Raw genomic sequence first — 14,241 nt, 5'->3', positions numbered from 1 at the left:
TCCGATTTCTCAATTTTTTTTCTTTTTCTCCGATGAGATTCGAAATTTTTTTTGTCTCTCAACACAATACAACCATTGACCATGGATGATTTATTTGACGTGTTTGATGAGGCTCCCGGGGCTGTCCCTCCAAAGATAGAGGAGATTGAGGGGACTGAGTATACCAAAGAGACAAATGGGAATGACAAGAAAAGGTCGCATGGCGAGGAAGATACGAAGAAGTCAACTCCAACAAAAAAGGCAAAACAACAGCAAGATGTCAAGCCAGTTGTGTTTGACTCTGTTGAAATTGAAGCGTCGAGAGAGGTTGATGCTAGTGGTGGACTACAACAAACCACCGAAGATCCTAACTCGAAATTGAAATTGAGACATCAAGTGAGACATCAAGTAGCAGTGCCACCATCGTACCCTTATGTACCTATAAGTGAACACAAACGTGAGAAGGAAGCCAGGACGTATCCATTCACATTGGATCCATTTCAAGATACCGCAATTTCATGTATTGACCGTAATGAAAGTGTATTGGTATCAGCTCATACATCGGCAGGTAAAACCGTTGTGGCGGAGTACGCTATTGCCCAGTCATTGAGGGAAAAACAAAGAGTAATCTACACATCCCCAATCAAAGCCTTGTCGAATCAAAAGTATCGTGAATTGCAAGCTGAGTTTCAGGATGTGGGGTTGATGACAGGTGATGTTACAATAAACCCCGATGCTGGTTGTTTAGTTATGACAACAGAAATTTTGCGAAGCATGCTCTATAGAGGTTCCGAAGTGATGCGAGAAGTTGCTTGGGTCATTTTCGATGAAGTACACTATATGAGAGATAAAGCAAGAGGGGTCGTTTGGGAGGAAACGATTATCTTGCTTCCTGATAAAGTCCATTATGTGTTTTTATCCGCAACAATCCCCAACGCAATGGAGTTTGCCGAATGGATTGTTAAAATCCACAATCAACCTTGTCACGTTGTGTATACTGATTTCAGACCCACTCCATTACAACATTACTTGTTCCCTGCTGGAGGTGATGGTATTCACTTGGTTGTGGATGAAAAGGGAACATTTAGGGAGGAAAATTTTCAAAAAGCAATGACCACCATCGGTGACAACACCGGTGATGATCCAGCTTCTGCTGAAAAGGGGAAAGGAAGAAAAGGGCAAAGTTTCAAAGGGGGAAACAAAGACAGCAAGACTGATATTTACAAAATCGTGAAAATGATTTACATGAAAAAGTACAACCCAGTGATTGTTTTCTCCTTTTCTAAAAAAGATTGCGAAAAATTGGCATTGCAAATGTCGAAATTGGATTTCAATACTGACGAAGAGAGAACCGCATTAACGGAAATATACAATAATGCTATCGGTCTATTACCGGAAAGTGATAAAGAACTTCCACAAATCAAAAACATTTTACCATTGTTGAAAAGGGGAATAGGTATCCACCACTCTGGTTTATTACCTATTTTAAAGGAAATCATTGAGATCCTATTCCAAGAAGGGTTTTTGAAAGTGCTATTTGCCACAGAGACATTTTCAATTGGTCTTAATATGCCTGCTAAGACTGTTGTTTTCACATCCGTCCGTAAATGGGATGGTGTGGGATTCAGATGGGTTTCAGGTGGGGAGTATATTCAAATGTCTGGTCGTGCAGGAAGAAGAGGATTGGATGATAGAGGTATAGTCATAATGATGATTGACGAAAAAATGGAACCACAAGTTGCCAAGGGTATGGTTAAGGGTCAAGCTGACAGATTAGACTCGGCATTCCATTTGGGTTACAATATGATTTTGAACTTGATGAGAGTCGAAGGAATATCCCCTGAGTTTATGTTGGAGAGCTCATTTTACCAATTCCAAAATGCCGCTAGTGTACCAGCAATGGAGCAAAAAATGCAATCTTTACAACATGAAATTGAAGGTGTACATATCGACGATGAGGCAACGGTGAAGGAGTACTACGATTTACTGCAGCAACTCAACAAATACACAGCTGATGTGAGAAAAGTTGTTACACACCCCGGTCACATATTGCCATTTCTTCAAGATGGAAGAGTGATTAAAGTCAAGGTTAGCGATCACGACTACGGCTGGGGCATGGTGACATCATTTGTCAAGAGGAAAACTAGCCGGTATCAGACACAAGAGTTTAGTGCTCATGAATCGTATATTGTCAACGTGTTTGTATACACAATGTTTGTTGATTCGCCTGTAAACTTGATCAAACCATTCAATCCAGTATTACCAGAAGGTATCAGACCGGCAAGACCGGGGGAGAAATCGAGAGCAGAGTATATTTCCATCACCTTGGACTCGATAGAGAAGATCAGCAGTGTGAGGTTGAGAGTTCCCGATGATTACAAAAGTGCACAAGCAAAGCGAACATTGGTGAAAACAATGAAGGAACTTCCAAAAAGATTCAAAGATGGAATTCCATTGATGGATCCTGTTGAGAGCATGAAAATTGATGATGATGATTTCCGCACATTGTTGCGCAAGATTGATGTCATTGAGTCCAAATTGTATAGCAACCCGTTGCATGACACAGCTAGGTTGCAAGACTTGTATGCCAAATACTCACACAAGGCTGATACCGAGAAAAAGATCAAGGACTTGAAGGAAAAGATCTTGGAAGCAGAAGCCGTAATACAGTTGGACGATTTAAGGCACAGAAAGAGAGTTTTACGTCGGCTCGGATTTATTACTCAAAACGATATAATCGAACTCAAGGGTAGAGTTGCTTGTGAAATCAGTTCTGGTGATGAATTGCTACTTACCGAATTGATTTTCAATGGTAATTTCAATGATTTGTCTAGCGAACAATCAGCTGCATTGTTGTCTTGTTTTGTCTTCCAAGAGCGTGCAAAGGAAGCTCCACGTTTGAAACCAGAATTGGCCGAACCTTTGAAATTGATGCAGGAAATGGCGACTAAAGTTGCCAAAGTATCGAAGGAGTGCAAAATTGATATAACCGAGCAGGACTACTTGGAGCTGTTTAGACCAGAGTTGATGGAGGTTGTTTACGCCTGGTGCAAAGGAGCGTCATTTACTCAGATTTGTAAAATGACTGACGTATACGAAGGTTCGTTGATTAGAATGTTTAGAAGATTGGAGGAGCTAATAAGACAGTTGGTGGTTGCTGCGAAAGCTATAGGAAATGTTGAATTACAAGAAAAAATGGAAAAGTCATTGGAATTGGTTCATAGGGATATTGTTTCAGCTGGTTCTTTATACTTGTAGAGAGAGGTGTGTACATGGTGGCGCATTGCTACCCATTTACTATACAAATAAAAAAACTCCCGTGGTAATCACAAAAGTGGAATCCTCTTGCTCTTTCGATCAAACTAAAACATGACCAAGAGAATCTTACATCAAGGGGAGGTTGAACTCCTATTTGTCAAATCAAAGGTATATCTCCACCCAACACCATCAAAGAAAGACAACATTGCTGGATTTTTATCCCTTTCAAGACCACCAAACTCAACTAATTTGGATATCATTTTGGCGTTTACCCCTGAATCACAATTGAGTAAAGAAGAGATCAAGATCTATAATGAAGTTGACGTAGAGGAGGTCGACCTTAATTTGAGCGCATTCAAGAAGCATGGCAAGGCAAGGGGCGATAGGATTGTTTCGAAACCAAGTGCTAGCATACTCAGTTCGTATGCATTCACTACAACCCTTTCGTACATCTACAGCATCCAATTTAGAAACCCCAGCCACGGATACTATTATGGAAGTGTAGTTATAAACACTCAAGACGGAGAGAAGTTGCCAATTGTATTCTTTCATGACGATGAATCACCCTCAACAATCAAGAATCAAAAGCTTCAAAATAAGCAATTTGATCCATTTACAGATGGAGAGTTGTATTGGGGTGCACTCGATCTTTTAAGCGTGTTGAAAAGCTTGGTGAACATTGAAAAGTCAACAATAGAGCCAAGTGTATACCTCATCAATCCACAATCAGACGATTTACGTAATTTTGCCCCCTTTAAAAAGAAGCAAGTGAAAGAGGAGCCACCAAGCGCATTCCAACTTCCCGATGTAAACAAAATGTTTAACACCGCCAAGTGGAAAGTGTTGGAGACTGTTGCTACATTTACAGCAAAGACGAAGAATCAAGTGATTGATTTGATCGAGGAGAATGCGCCACCACAAGTAAAACAATTAATGGTGCAACCACAAGTGGCGAAACTTGGTGACGAATTTGATTCAGCCAGAATGTATCTTGCCAAATGGGCGCAACAGGTGAAGGAGGATGCAGAGTCGTCCAAGTATGTCACCGATGATGAGATTTATGAAAGAATTAGTCGCGAGTTGAACTCAAATAAGTTATTGACTCAAGAGGAAATAAGTCGTACATCTAGAATGAAGCCAGTGAGTGTTCAGGAATGGGAGGGATTTTTTGACCACACCGGGAGATTAAGTGTCACTGTTAAGGAAGTCAAAGATAGAATATTCCACGGTGGACTCGAAGATGAAGTGAGAAAAGAGGCCTGGTTGTTTTTGTTGAAAGTGTACCCTTGGGACTCATCAAGTGACGAGAGAGAGGTTTTGCAAAAGTCATACGCGTCAAGGTATGATGAGTTAAAACTTAAATGGGTTAATGATGCTGAGAGAAGAAACACCGAGTACTTCAAAGATCAGAAATTCAAGATAGAGAAAGACGTGAACCGTACAGATCGTGATTTGGAGATTTTCAAGAACGTCGGTGGCGAGGTTGAAGAGCCAGACGATGAGTATGATGTGGCAAACATAACCAATCCGCATTTATGCAAGTTGCGTGAGATTTTGCTAACCTACAATGAGTACAATACAGAACTTGGGTACGTGCAGGGAATGAATGATGTGCTTTCGCCATTATACGTCGAGTTACAAGACGAGGCATTGTCGTTTTGGGCATTCGTTAATTTGATGGATAGGATGAATGGAAATTTTGATCCTGAGTTGAGTGGTATCAAGCTGCAACTCACCAAGCTTATGAAAATGACACAGCTTACCTTGCCCAATTTGTACAAACACCTTATCAAGTGTCAGAGTGAAGGACTCTATTTCTTTTTCAGACACATTCTCCTCCAGTTCAAGAGAGAGTTGCGATGGGAGCAAGTTTTACAATTGTGGGAAGTCATTTGGACAGATTACTACACCACCGATTTTCAATTGTTTTTTGCTTTGGCGGTTTTATCAGATAACGAAAGAATTATTATTGAGAATATACTGCAACCGGAAGAAGTTTTAAAGTATTTCAATGACTTGCTGGGCCATTTGGATGTGAATAAGCTTTTGGTTCGAGCTGAAATATTGTACAAATTGTATGATCGTATGAGCTATATAGTTGATTGATTTTCAACGTGGATTGCCTTTTTCTCTGCTGTTGTAGCTTGATCAGCTCATTCTAATAGTTTTTATTTTTTATTGTCTTTCGCCCACGTGTGTAACATAGTGCGTCCATAGTAAACTTCAATATCAATCTTGAAAGTGCACCCTTACAAGCACACATCACTACTCTTTTCTTCCCGTCACGCATACCCAAGCTCCCATAGAGACTCAATCCTCGACCAATTTCACTAAAGTCACACCACGCCAAAAAAGAGGAAAAGGAGCATTTTCGCAGCCAGGTACGTCAACTTGTATGCAGGAACAACCGATGAGGTTATTCCAAAGCCGACTCATCAAAAACGAAATCCAACAAGTCGCTAGACCACAAACGGTTTATTCCAGCTGTGTGACATTATGAGTGAGTCGGCCCCACTACTTCACCAAGAAGGCGATGAATACGTTTCAAAACATACGAACACGCTTAACAAACGAACAAAAGTCACTCTATACACCATTGTTGGTCTATTAGGGTTGGCTACACTTTGGGTGTTTACAATTGTTCTACCTAGTTACTACATCCCCGAGGCAGTGCCACTAAAGCCGATAAAGCACATTTCTCAGTTGAATACAACCTTTGTAGCTGGTGAGGAGCAGAAACACATCAAGAGAATCATCATGATTGGCGATATCCATGGCCATTACCACGAATTTAAACAGCTATTGAAGAAGGTTAGGTACAACAAGAGAGAAGATGAACTCTTGGTACTAGGGGACTTTGTCACCAAGGGTCCTGATTCATTCAGGGTGTTGGATTATTTGATCGAGCACAAGATCGAGTGTATCGTTGGAAACCACGAGTATTACGTTCTCCAATACTATGCACTCTTTCACGCGCTTGATCAACCAAGGTTCCTTTTGAATGACGGCCAACATGTCAGCCACATTGGGACCGACGGAGTGTTTAATGATGACCCGGAATATCTCTTTGCCAAGAAGTTGCAACCACATCATGTGAAGTATATCAATCAGTGTTCGGTGATTAAGGAGCTTGGTATTGCACCAGTGGGAAAGGACGTTGCTCCCGGTGTTGCGGTACATGCTGGTATTCGACCCGATCTAAAGTTGAGCCAACAGAACCCTATTGACAATTTAGAGATGCGCTCTTTGATAGGTCCCCATTTCAATGAAACGACTTCAGATCCTGATGCTCCATTTGCCAAGAGCTGGTCAAAGGTTTACAACTCTAAACACGGGGAAGCACCTGCAAACTATGTGGTGTATTACGGACATGATGCAGGACGAGGACTCAAGTTGAAAAAGTACACAAAGGGGTTGGATTCCGGGTGTGACAAAGGAGGGAAATTGACTGCTGCTGTCATTTCATCTGGTGAAAATAAGGGAAAGCTAAAGTTGGAGGAGGAGATAGTGCAAATAGATTGCTAGATGATACGGATTAGTTTGATGTTTTACACTTTAGATAGTCGGAGAAGCCCTATCTCTTCTGTAGTGAAACAAATTGAAAGTGTCATCCTTGGGTCGTTAATTCTTTACAACCAAGAAATATTCCTCCACTTATTTAAATACTAAATTCAGCCACCACGTAAAACCTCAAAGCGAACATCGGGCTAACCACTTTACCATGTTCCATGCACTGTTCTGGTTTTGTACAACATTTCAAGTTATTGAATGTGCTTTCTAGGATGCAATCACGGATCTCAGATTTCTTACTCATCATCATTGAACTTGAACAATGAGGGATCGTTAGCAGTCACTAATGTTCTTTTCAGTAATGGACATGTGTGGAAGAAACTAAACGACATTATCCCGAAGGATGGAATATAGAGTGCCATATCAGCATTTGTTCACGCTGCGAAATGTGTGGTATGCTAAGATTTCTTTTGAGGCAGCCATGGTGCATGAAGAGTTGCGAGAAGGTAAGGCAATTTTTTTATTTCTTGGGTTATGTATATGGCACTAGGTTCAACACTGGTTTGCTACGAAGCTCTAGTCAATCAGGCTGATACCTGATCATGAAGTGGAAGCTGTACAACAAAATAGAACCAAAGACTTGTTCTTTGACTTGGCCAACAAGTTTCCGATACTTCTTGATAAATTCTAAAGTCACAGTCTTTGATGTTTTTAAGAGGAGAGACTTCAATGAAAAGTGTTTTTACATAGAATGGATACTCATGCGTTTGCTTGTTTAGACACTACATGTGATATAAGTCACGTTCTGAAAACAACAGTTTTACGCGTGTCCTCATGAAAAATTCAAAATCGGGCCGACAATATTCCGACAATATTCCTTTTTGCGCCCAAATGCAGCTCCTTATATACAGGAACTGAAAACTGTGGTTTGACTAATCTATCTAATTTTCAATCAAGCTGAACGACAAACTCTAAGCTCAATTGATTTCTTCCCCTGACCCTTCTCAATTAACAATGACTCAAAGTAACTTACTACCAAAAACATTTCGTACCAAATCTGGGAAGGAGATATCAATTGCACTTGGAACAGGGACCAAATGGAAACAAGCCCAAACAATTAACGATGTTAGTACTGAGTTGGTGGACAATATCCTTTTGGGGTTAAAGTTGGGTTTTAGACACATTGATACTGCTGAAGCTTACAACACGCAAAAGGAAGTTGGTGAAGCCCTCAAAAGAACCGATGTTCCAAGAGAGGATATTTGGGTTACCACAAAATATAGTCCAGGTTGGGGTTCAATCAAGGCATACAGTAAATCGCCAAGTGATTCAATTGATAAAGCTTTGGCACAGCTTGGTGTTGACTACGTTGATTTATTTTTGATTCACTCCCCATTCTTCACCACTGAGCAAACTCATGGATATACATTAGAGCAAGCTTGGGAAGCTTTGGTTGAAGCAAAGAAGGCGGGAAAGGTTAGAGAAATTGGTATCTCAAATGCTGCTATTCCACACTTGGAAAAACTCTTTGCTGCCTCCCCGAGTCCTGAGTACTACCCTGTTGTCAACCAAATTGAATTCCATCCATTCTTGCAAAACCAATCTAAAAACATTGTTAGATTTTGTCAAGAGCATGGGATCTTGGTCGAAGCTTTTTCGCCATTGGCGCCATTGGCAAGAGTTGAAACTAATGCTCTCGCTGAGACATTAAAGAGATTGGCGGAAAAGTACAAAAAGACCGAAGCTCAAGTTTTATTGAGGTATACTTTGCAAAGAGGTATTTTGCCAGTGACAACATCGTCAAAGGAAAGCAGATTAAAAGAGTCTTTGAATTTGTTTGACTTTGAATTGACTGACGAGGAGGTTAATGAAATCAACAAGATTGGCGATGCTAATCCCTATAGAGCTTTCTTCCATGAGCAATTTAAAGATTTGTAGAGACATTGTAGAAATCTCGTTTAGGTAATAAATGCGCGATTTTCAAATCTTTGCGAATGTAATTTATCTATATCGGAAAATGGTTGAGTCAACTACCACCGCAAATGCGCCCAGAATTTCCAAATTCGATAAAAGATTAAATGTATTGGGGAAGGGAATATCAGGAAGCGTTGAGTTGTACTTGTCTAAAGGCGGTGTCAGATACGCAGTGAAGATATATCACTCACGAGAAAAGTACGAGACAAAGAAGGAATACCAGGAAAGAATACTTCATGAGTATCGAATACTCCTGGATTTGAATCATTGCAATATCATTACCGTTTACAAGTATGACATTCTGCTTTTAAATTCTACTGTAAAGTTGTACATGATGGCAGGCACTTCTCATCTACTCAAACTACTTGACACAGTCAAATTAGATGAAACAGAGATCTTTTGTTATTGGAAACAGTTATGTCTGGCAATACTATACCTACATAATAAAGGTATCAGCCATCGTGACTTGAAGTTGGAGAATATTGTATTCGACGAGGAATATAAATTGTTGAAAATTATTGATTTTGCAACAGCCAATGCAACACCCGGCCCTTCTGTTGGTCTAGTCGGGTCGGAAAAGTACGCTGCACCAGAGACGTACTCAAGCATAAAGTATGATGGGAAAGCAGTGGACATTTGGTCAATGGGGATTATATTATACTACTTGATGCACAAAAGGTTTCCCTGGAAACAAGCTCATTGGGATGATTTGGAGTATGCCAATTACTCCAAATCAGCAACACCACAGAATCTATTGCATTTCAATGAGGGGTCAGCAATTACGAGTCAAATACTAGAGCCAAGCGTGGAGAAAAGAGTCATAATTTCTCAACTATGGAAAGATCCTTGGTTTGAAAAGCTACTGTTTTGCTCCGCGACTAACCATTGTAGAGCAGACCATAATATACAACCTTAAGAAGTGACTCTGCCAAGTACTTTTACTTTTGACTCTGATGGAATTGACTCTGCGATGTTGATAGTCACGTGAATGACTGTTGATTCTCGGAGATTCACTTGCGTGAACACTTTTCGTTCTTTCACTTCACTTCAGTATTTTTTTTTCTTCAGTGTTTAGTTAGTCATCAGATCAGAGGACACACACTCCAGAATGATATCCACATCAATTCGTGCATTGAAAACACAGAGATTGGCCATTAAGTCAGTGGCCAGGAGAAGCTATGCTGTTTCGTCAAAAGCACAAGCTTTGTTATCAAAGCCTGTACTGGAAGTTGATCCAGAAATGGCAGACATTTTGAATCAAGAGAAAGTCAGACAAAAGAACTCAATTACCTTGATTCCATCCGAAAATTTTACTTCTAAAGCCGTGATGGACTTGTTAGGATCTGAAATGCAGAACAAGTATTCAGAAGGTTACCCCGGGGAGAGATATTACGGAGGTAACGAAATCATTGACAAGGCTGAATCATTGTGCCAAAAAAGAGCATTAGAAGCATTCAATTTAAACCCAGAAGAATGGGGTGTCAATGTACAACCATTGTCTGGAGCTCCAGCTAACTTGTATGCTTACTCAGCAATCTTGGATGTGGGAGATAGGATTATGGGATTAGACTTGCCACATGGGGGACACTTATCTCATGGGTACCAAACAAACACTACCAAGATCTCATTTGTGTCAAAGTATTTTCAAACCATGCCATACAGATTAAATGAAGAAACTGGTGTGATTGACTACGACACGTTAGAGAAGAATGCTGAGCTTTTCAGACCAAAAGTTATCGTTGCTGGTGCTTCTGCTTACTCGAGAGTTATTGACTACAAGAGAATGAAGCAAATTGCTGACAAAGTTGGTGCTTACTTGTTGTCCGACATGGCTCACATTTCTGGTCTCGTTTCAGCTGGTGTCACTGCTTCACCATTCCCCTACTCTGATATTGTAACCACCACCACCCACAAGTCCTTGAGAGGACCAAGAGGATCAATGATCTTTTTCAGAAAAGGTATCAGAAAGGTCACCAAAAAGGGAAAGGAAATTCCATACGACTTGGAGAGAAAAATCAATTTCTCTGTCTTTCCAGGACACCAAGGCGGCCCACATAATCACACCATTTCAGCGTTAGCTGTGGCATTGAAGCAATGTACCGAACCAGAATACAAGCAATACCAACAAGAAGTTGTCGATAATGCAAAACACTTTGCCGATGCATTAGAGTCCAAAGGTTTCAAATTGGTTTCTGGAGGTACTGATACGCATTTAATTTTGCTCAATTTGAACTCAAAAAACATTGATGGTGCTAGACTTGAAGCGGTGTTGGAGAGAGCCAATATAGCAGCTAACAAAAACACTATCCCAGGGGACAAGAGTGCACTTTTCCCATCGGGATTAAGAGTTGGTACACCAGCAATGACCACCAGAGGATTCGGATTTGACGAGTTTTCAAAAGTTGCCGATTTCATTGAACAAGCAGTGACTATTGCCGTTGATTTGAAAGGCAAAGAACAAGGGAAAGTGCCCAAAGAATTGTTGGCAAGCTTTAAATCATTAGCCGATGAAAGTGAGGATGTCAAGAAATTGGGTGATGAGGTTGCCAAATGGGCTAGTCAATACCCAGTGCCAGGCGATTTGTAGATATTTGGGTAGTTTTTAGTGCAGAGAGAAACACAAAAGAGAAAAGACAACTTTTTTCAGAAAAATAAATGAAAATTAACGCGAACTCTCTAAATTGTGTAGTCAACCACCTTCCCAATCTCCTCTCCACGATGAACGAGGCAATAGTCAATGTCCATTTGGAAGATGTCCCAAAGACATCATCATTGATATCATGGTCAAAAAATGGGCTCATTGCTTATGTGTCACCATGCAAACAGTCAAAGCACAACCTTTTGTTGACTTATCTTGAGAGTGTGAACGGCCATTCATGGAGATTAGCACCACCACAACCAGTTGAAGTCAAACTAGAAAACAATTTTGTGCCCGAATTATCCTTGTTGTGCTGGAGTACCCTTAGCACCGACTTGGCAGTTTCCGACGTGTATGGTAACTTTTACATCTTTTTGGCTGGGGTGGGAATGGTGGATTCCAAAGATTCGTTACCAAGTTATGAATTGACTTCGTACAACCACATGGAGATGATTTATCGAGACGTTATAAATCAAAATATAAAGTCACCCATCAACCCAGGTGCTTTCATCATTGCATTTAAATGGCTCAACATTGAAAAGCCACAGATATTAAACAAACCTGCAAGCTTGATTAATTTGCAACAATCATACGTGTACACATATGGAGTCAATCAGTATGCACCTCATGGTGTCCTGCATCCTATTCCGACTAAACAAGCTTGTTTGGCTCTACGAAGAAATGGTACTTTAATGTTATACTACCAAGGTGAACACAAGGTAGAGTACCATAGAGTTTCCACCAACCTTCATGATAAGCCAATGATGATCAGCAATGCATCGATTGGGTTTACTAACGACAAGGAAATTTTGATCACTACTTATGATAACTTGTCAGGTGAAATTTCGACTTACTTGGCCACCATTGATTGGGGCTTTCTCGTCGAATCGGCAAAGAGACAAAAAACTGATCCCCACTATCACACACCCAAAGAAAACCAAAATCTTCCCACTATAAGCTTAACCAAAATCCACGAGATGAAACCGTTACCAGAGTACAAAGAGGGTAACATTTACCCATTGCGTTGTATCGACATTGTATCCGCTTCTGCGGAAAAGGAGTCAAAGGCAAGTATTTTGATTAGCTATGGAGCAGTAAAGATATACCGGTATGAGGTTGTCAATACTGTTGAGACTATATCTGATGCATTTTCTGAATTGGGTACCAAAATGAATGCTCTTGTGGAGAGTACACACCCTAAAACAATTGAGCTAAAGGATACGATTTCTAGAAATGGATCAATTCAATCCATAATTATTGGACCATCGGACTTGCATTGTATGATTTTATACGAAAGTGGTTACATTGATGTCTTGGACACAAAAACTTGGGAAGTCATCAACACGTCAAATAGGCAATTTCCACCACGCACAATCACAACTGCATTTGAAGTTGGATTTGCATTTCCTGAAATAAAACACAAAGACCAATTGGTTTTGGCAGTTTCACCGAATATGACGTCAGTGGTATACACAGAAGTTTACAATGAAACTGATGACTTGACGTTGAAACCAATTGAAAAAGTACGCAACACAGGCTTTCAACCAAGAGACTTATTTGCCACATCTGTTGCGTTGGCATATAGACATGCTTATGCTTGTTACACAAACACTTTTACTGATGATTTGATTATATTGATTCAATTCGAAGTGCAAAGACTTCGATCATTGTTGTTTAGGCAGATGCCCGATAAAAACGACAGTATCAAATTAATGCTTAAAAAGTTTCTCGAGTCGATAATAAGTGAAGCACACAAATCAATCAATTTCCAATTGGATGCATTTAGCAAAGAGTCTGTTGATAAATTGTTGTCCAATCCACCATTGCAAAAGTTACTTTCATTACAGTTGATTCTTGGAGAAGCCCAGGGTAACTCTGTTATGTCTGATATTGCATGGATTGTTTTGAACTTGAGAAGCACCAATTTTGGCATTATGTTTTCTCTATCCAGCATATACCGCCAAATTTCGAAAAAGAAACCAAGTGAAGACACCTTGCAGGATTCAATCGCTAGAGGCGAATGTATTATATCATTGATTGGGAACATAAAATGGCTTATGGATCTAATGGCTTACTTTAACCAAGAGTTGCTACAACTTTCGTATTTCAGAAATGATACCGAAAACAGCAAGCTAAACCTCAGTAACTCGGTGGTATTACCCATCATTTTGAGCAAAGTTCCGAGGTTGTTTTTGATGTATGCAATCTCATCCATGGGCAAAACTCATGAAATATTGAAAAAATTGCACAAGGATTTAGCGGAGAGTAATAAACTTTTTACACCCATGAAGGAAGCTTTAAATAGGTATTTTACTATCTGTTCTGGTGCACCATTGACTTTGAGCCTATTTGAACAGTATCTTCGTGAGTGTGATGCGTTGATTGCAAAAGAGCTCACCACAAGACTAGCTTCAAAGGAAAAAGGTTATTCGTTGAAAATTGAGCAAAAATTGGTTTGTCAAGGTGAACTTGCAGATGATGTAAAGGATATTGCTCGAATTTTAGTTGATCGGTATGCGCACAATATTACTCGTGAAATGAAAGTTTCCGAGTTGTACTTTTACAACACAGAGTGGTTAAACATTGGCTTCAATAAGCCCGCTCGATCGATTGAAGATTCGTCAATCATCGTGTATCCACAGGTGTCGAACAAAAAGGTAGTACCAAGGTTGAAGCTCGATCGTGATATCGATGCATTGAGGAAGATCTATATCTACGATGGGAAGATTCGAAGATGCACTAGATGCAGATCAGTTTCGTTGGTCTCAGACCCATTAGTATTTGAATCCCCTACCGCAATAGGCTTGTGGACCATGGTTTTCCAAAGAACTTGCATTTGTGGTAATACATGGGTAAATATTTGATACGTTTATAAAATAAAG

The 14,241-nt window shown here is 40.1% G+C and overlaps 7 protein-coding genes across 7 annotated transcripts; all 7 read left to right on the top strand. All coding sequences in view use genetic code 12, as the record gives it.

The window, feature by feature from the left end:
• Positions 1-81: 81 nt before the first annotated feature.
• On the top strand, positions 82-3,237 carry CPAR2_703690 (ATP-dependent RNA helicase; the record flags this gene model as incomplete). Its single annotated transcript, XM_036812149.1, has 1 exon — positions 82-3,237. The coding sequence occupies one exon, from the start codon at positions 82-84 to the stop codon at positions 3,235-3,237; it is 3,156 nt and encodes a 1,051-aa protein (XP_036668515.1).
• Positions 3,238-3,348: 111 nt separating this feature from the next.
• GYP7 (Gyp7p) lies at positions 3,349-5,343 on the top strand (the record flags this gene model as incomplete). The annotated part of the gene is made up of 1 exon (XM_036812148.1): positions 3,349-5,343. The coding sequence occupies one exon, from the start codon at positions 3,349-3,351 to the stop codon at positions 5,341-5,343; it is 1,995 nt and encodes a 664-aa protein (XP_036668514.1).
• Positions 5,344-5,733: 390 nt separating this feature from the next.
• Positions 5,734-6,762, top strand: CPAR2_703670 (putative serine/threonine-protein phosphatase; the record flags this gene model as incomplete). The annotated part of the gene is made up of 1 exon (XM_036812147.1): positions 5,734-6,762. One exon carries the CDS (start codon positions 5,734-5,736, stop codon positions 6,760-6,762), a length of 1,029 nt encoding a protein of 342 aa, XP_036668513.1.
• A 999-nt stretch (positions 6,763-7,761) lies between these two features.
• CPAR2_703660 (aldo-keto reductase superfamily protein) lies at positions 7,762-8,685 on the top strand (the record flags this gene model as incomplete). Its single annotated transcript, XM_036812146.1, has 1 exon — positions 7,762-8,685. The coding sequence occupies one exon, from the start codon at positions 7,762-7,764 to the stop codon at positions 8,683-8,685; it is 924 nt and encodes a 307-aa protein (XP_036668512.1).
• A 79-nt stretch (positions 8,686-8,764) lies between these two features.
• PRR2 (Prr2p) lies at positions 8,765-9,637 on the top strand (the record flags this gene model as incomplete). Its single annotated transcript, XM_036812144.1, has 1 exon — positions 8,765-9,637. One exon carries the CDS (start codon positions 8,765-8,767, stop codon positions 9,635-9,637), a length of 873 nt encoding a protein of 290 aa, XP_036668511.1.
• Positions 9,638-9,829: 192 nt separating this feature from the next.
• Positions 9,830-11,308, top strand: SHM1 (glycine hydroxymethyltransferase; the record flags this gene model as incomplete). The annotated part of the gene is made up of 1 exon (XM_036812143.1): positions 9,830-11,308. One exon carries the CDS (start codon positions 9,830-9,832, stop codon positions 11,306-11,308), a length of 1,479 nt encoding a protein of 492 aa, XP_036668510.1.
• Positions 11,309-11,439: 131 nt separating this feature from the next.
• On the top strand, positions 11,440-14,223 carry MED16 (Med16p; the record flags this gene model as incomplete). The annotated part of the gene is made up of 1 exon (XM_036812142.1): positions 11,440-14,223. One exon carries the CDS (start codon positions 11,440-11,442, stop codon positions 14,221-14,223), a length of 2,784 nt encoding a protein of 927 aa, XP_036668509.1.
• Positions 14,224-14,241: the final 18 nt, after the last annotated feature.

Source organism: Candida parapsilosis, contig 006110 (assembly GCF_000182765.1).
Source record: "Candida parapsilosis strain CDC317 annotated contig 006110".
Lineage (NCBI taxonomy): Eukaryota > Fungi > Ascomycota > Pichiomycetes > Serinales > Debaryomycetaceae > Lodderomyces > Lodderomyces parapsilosis.
Note: the sequence above shows the minus strand (reverse complement) of the source record. Positions and strands in the feature narration are given on the sequence as shown.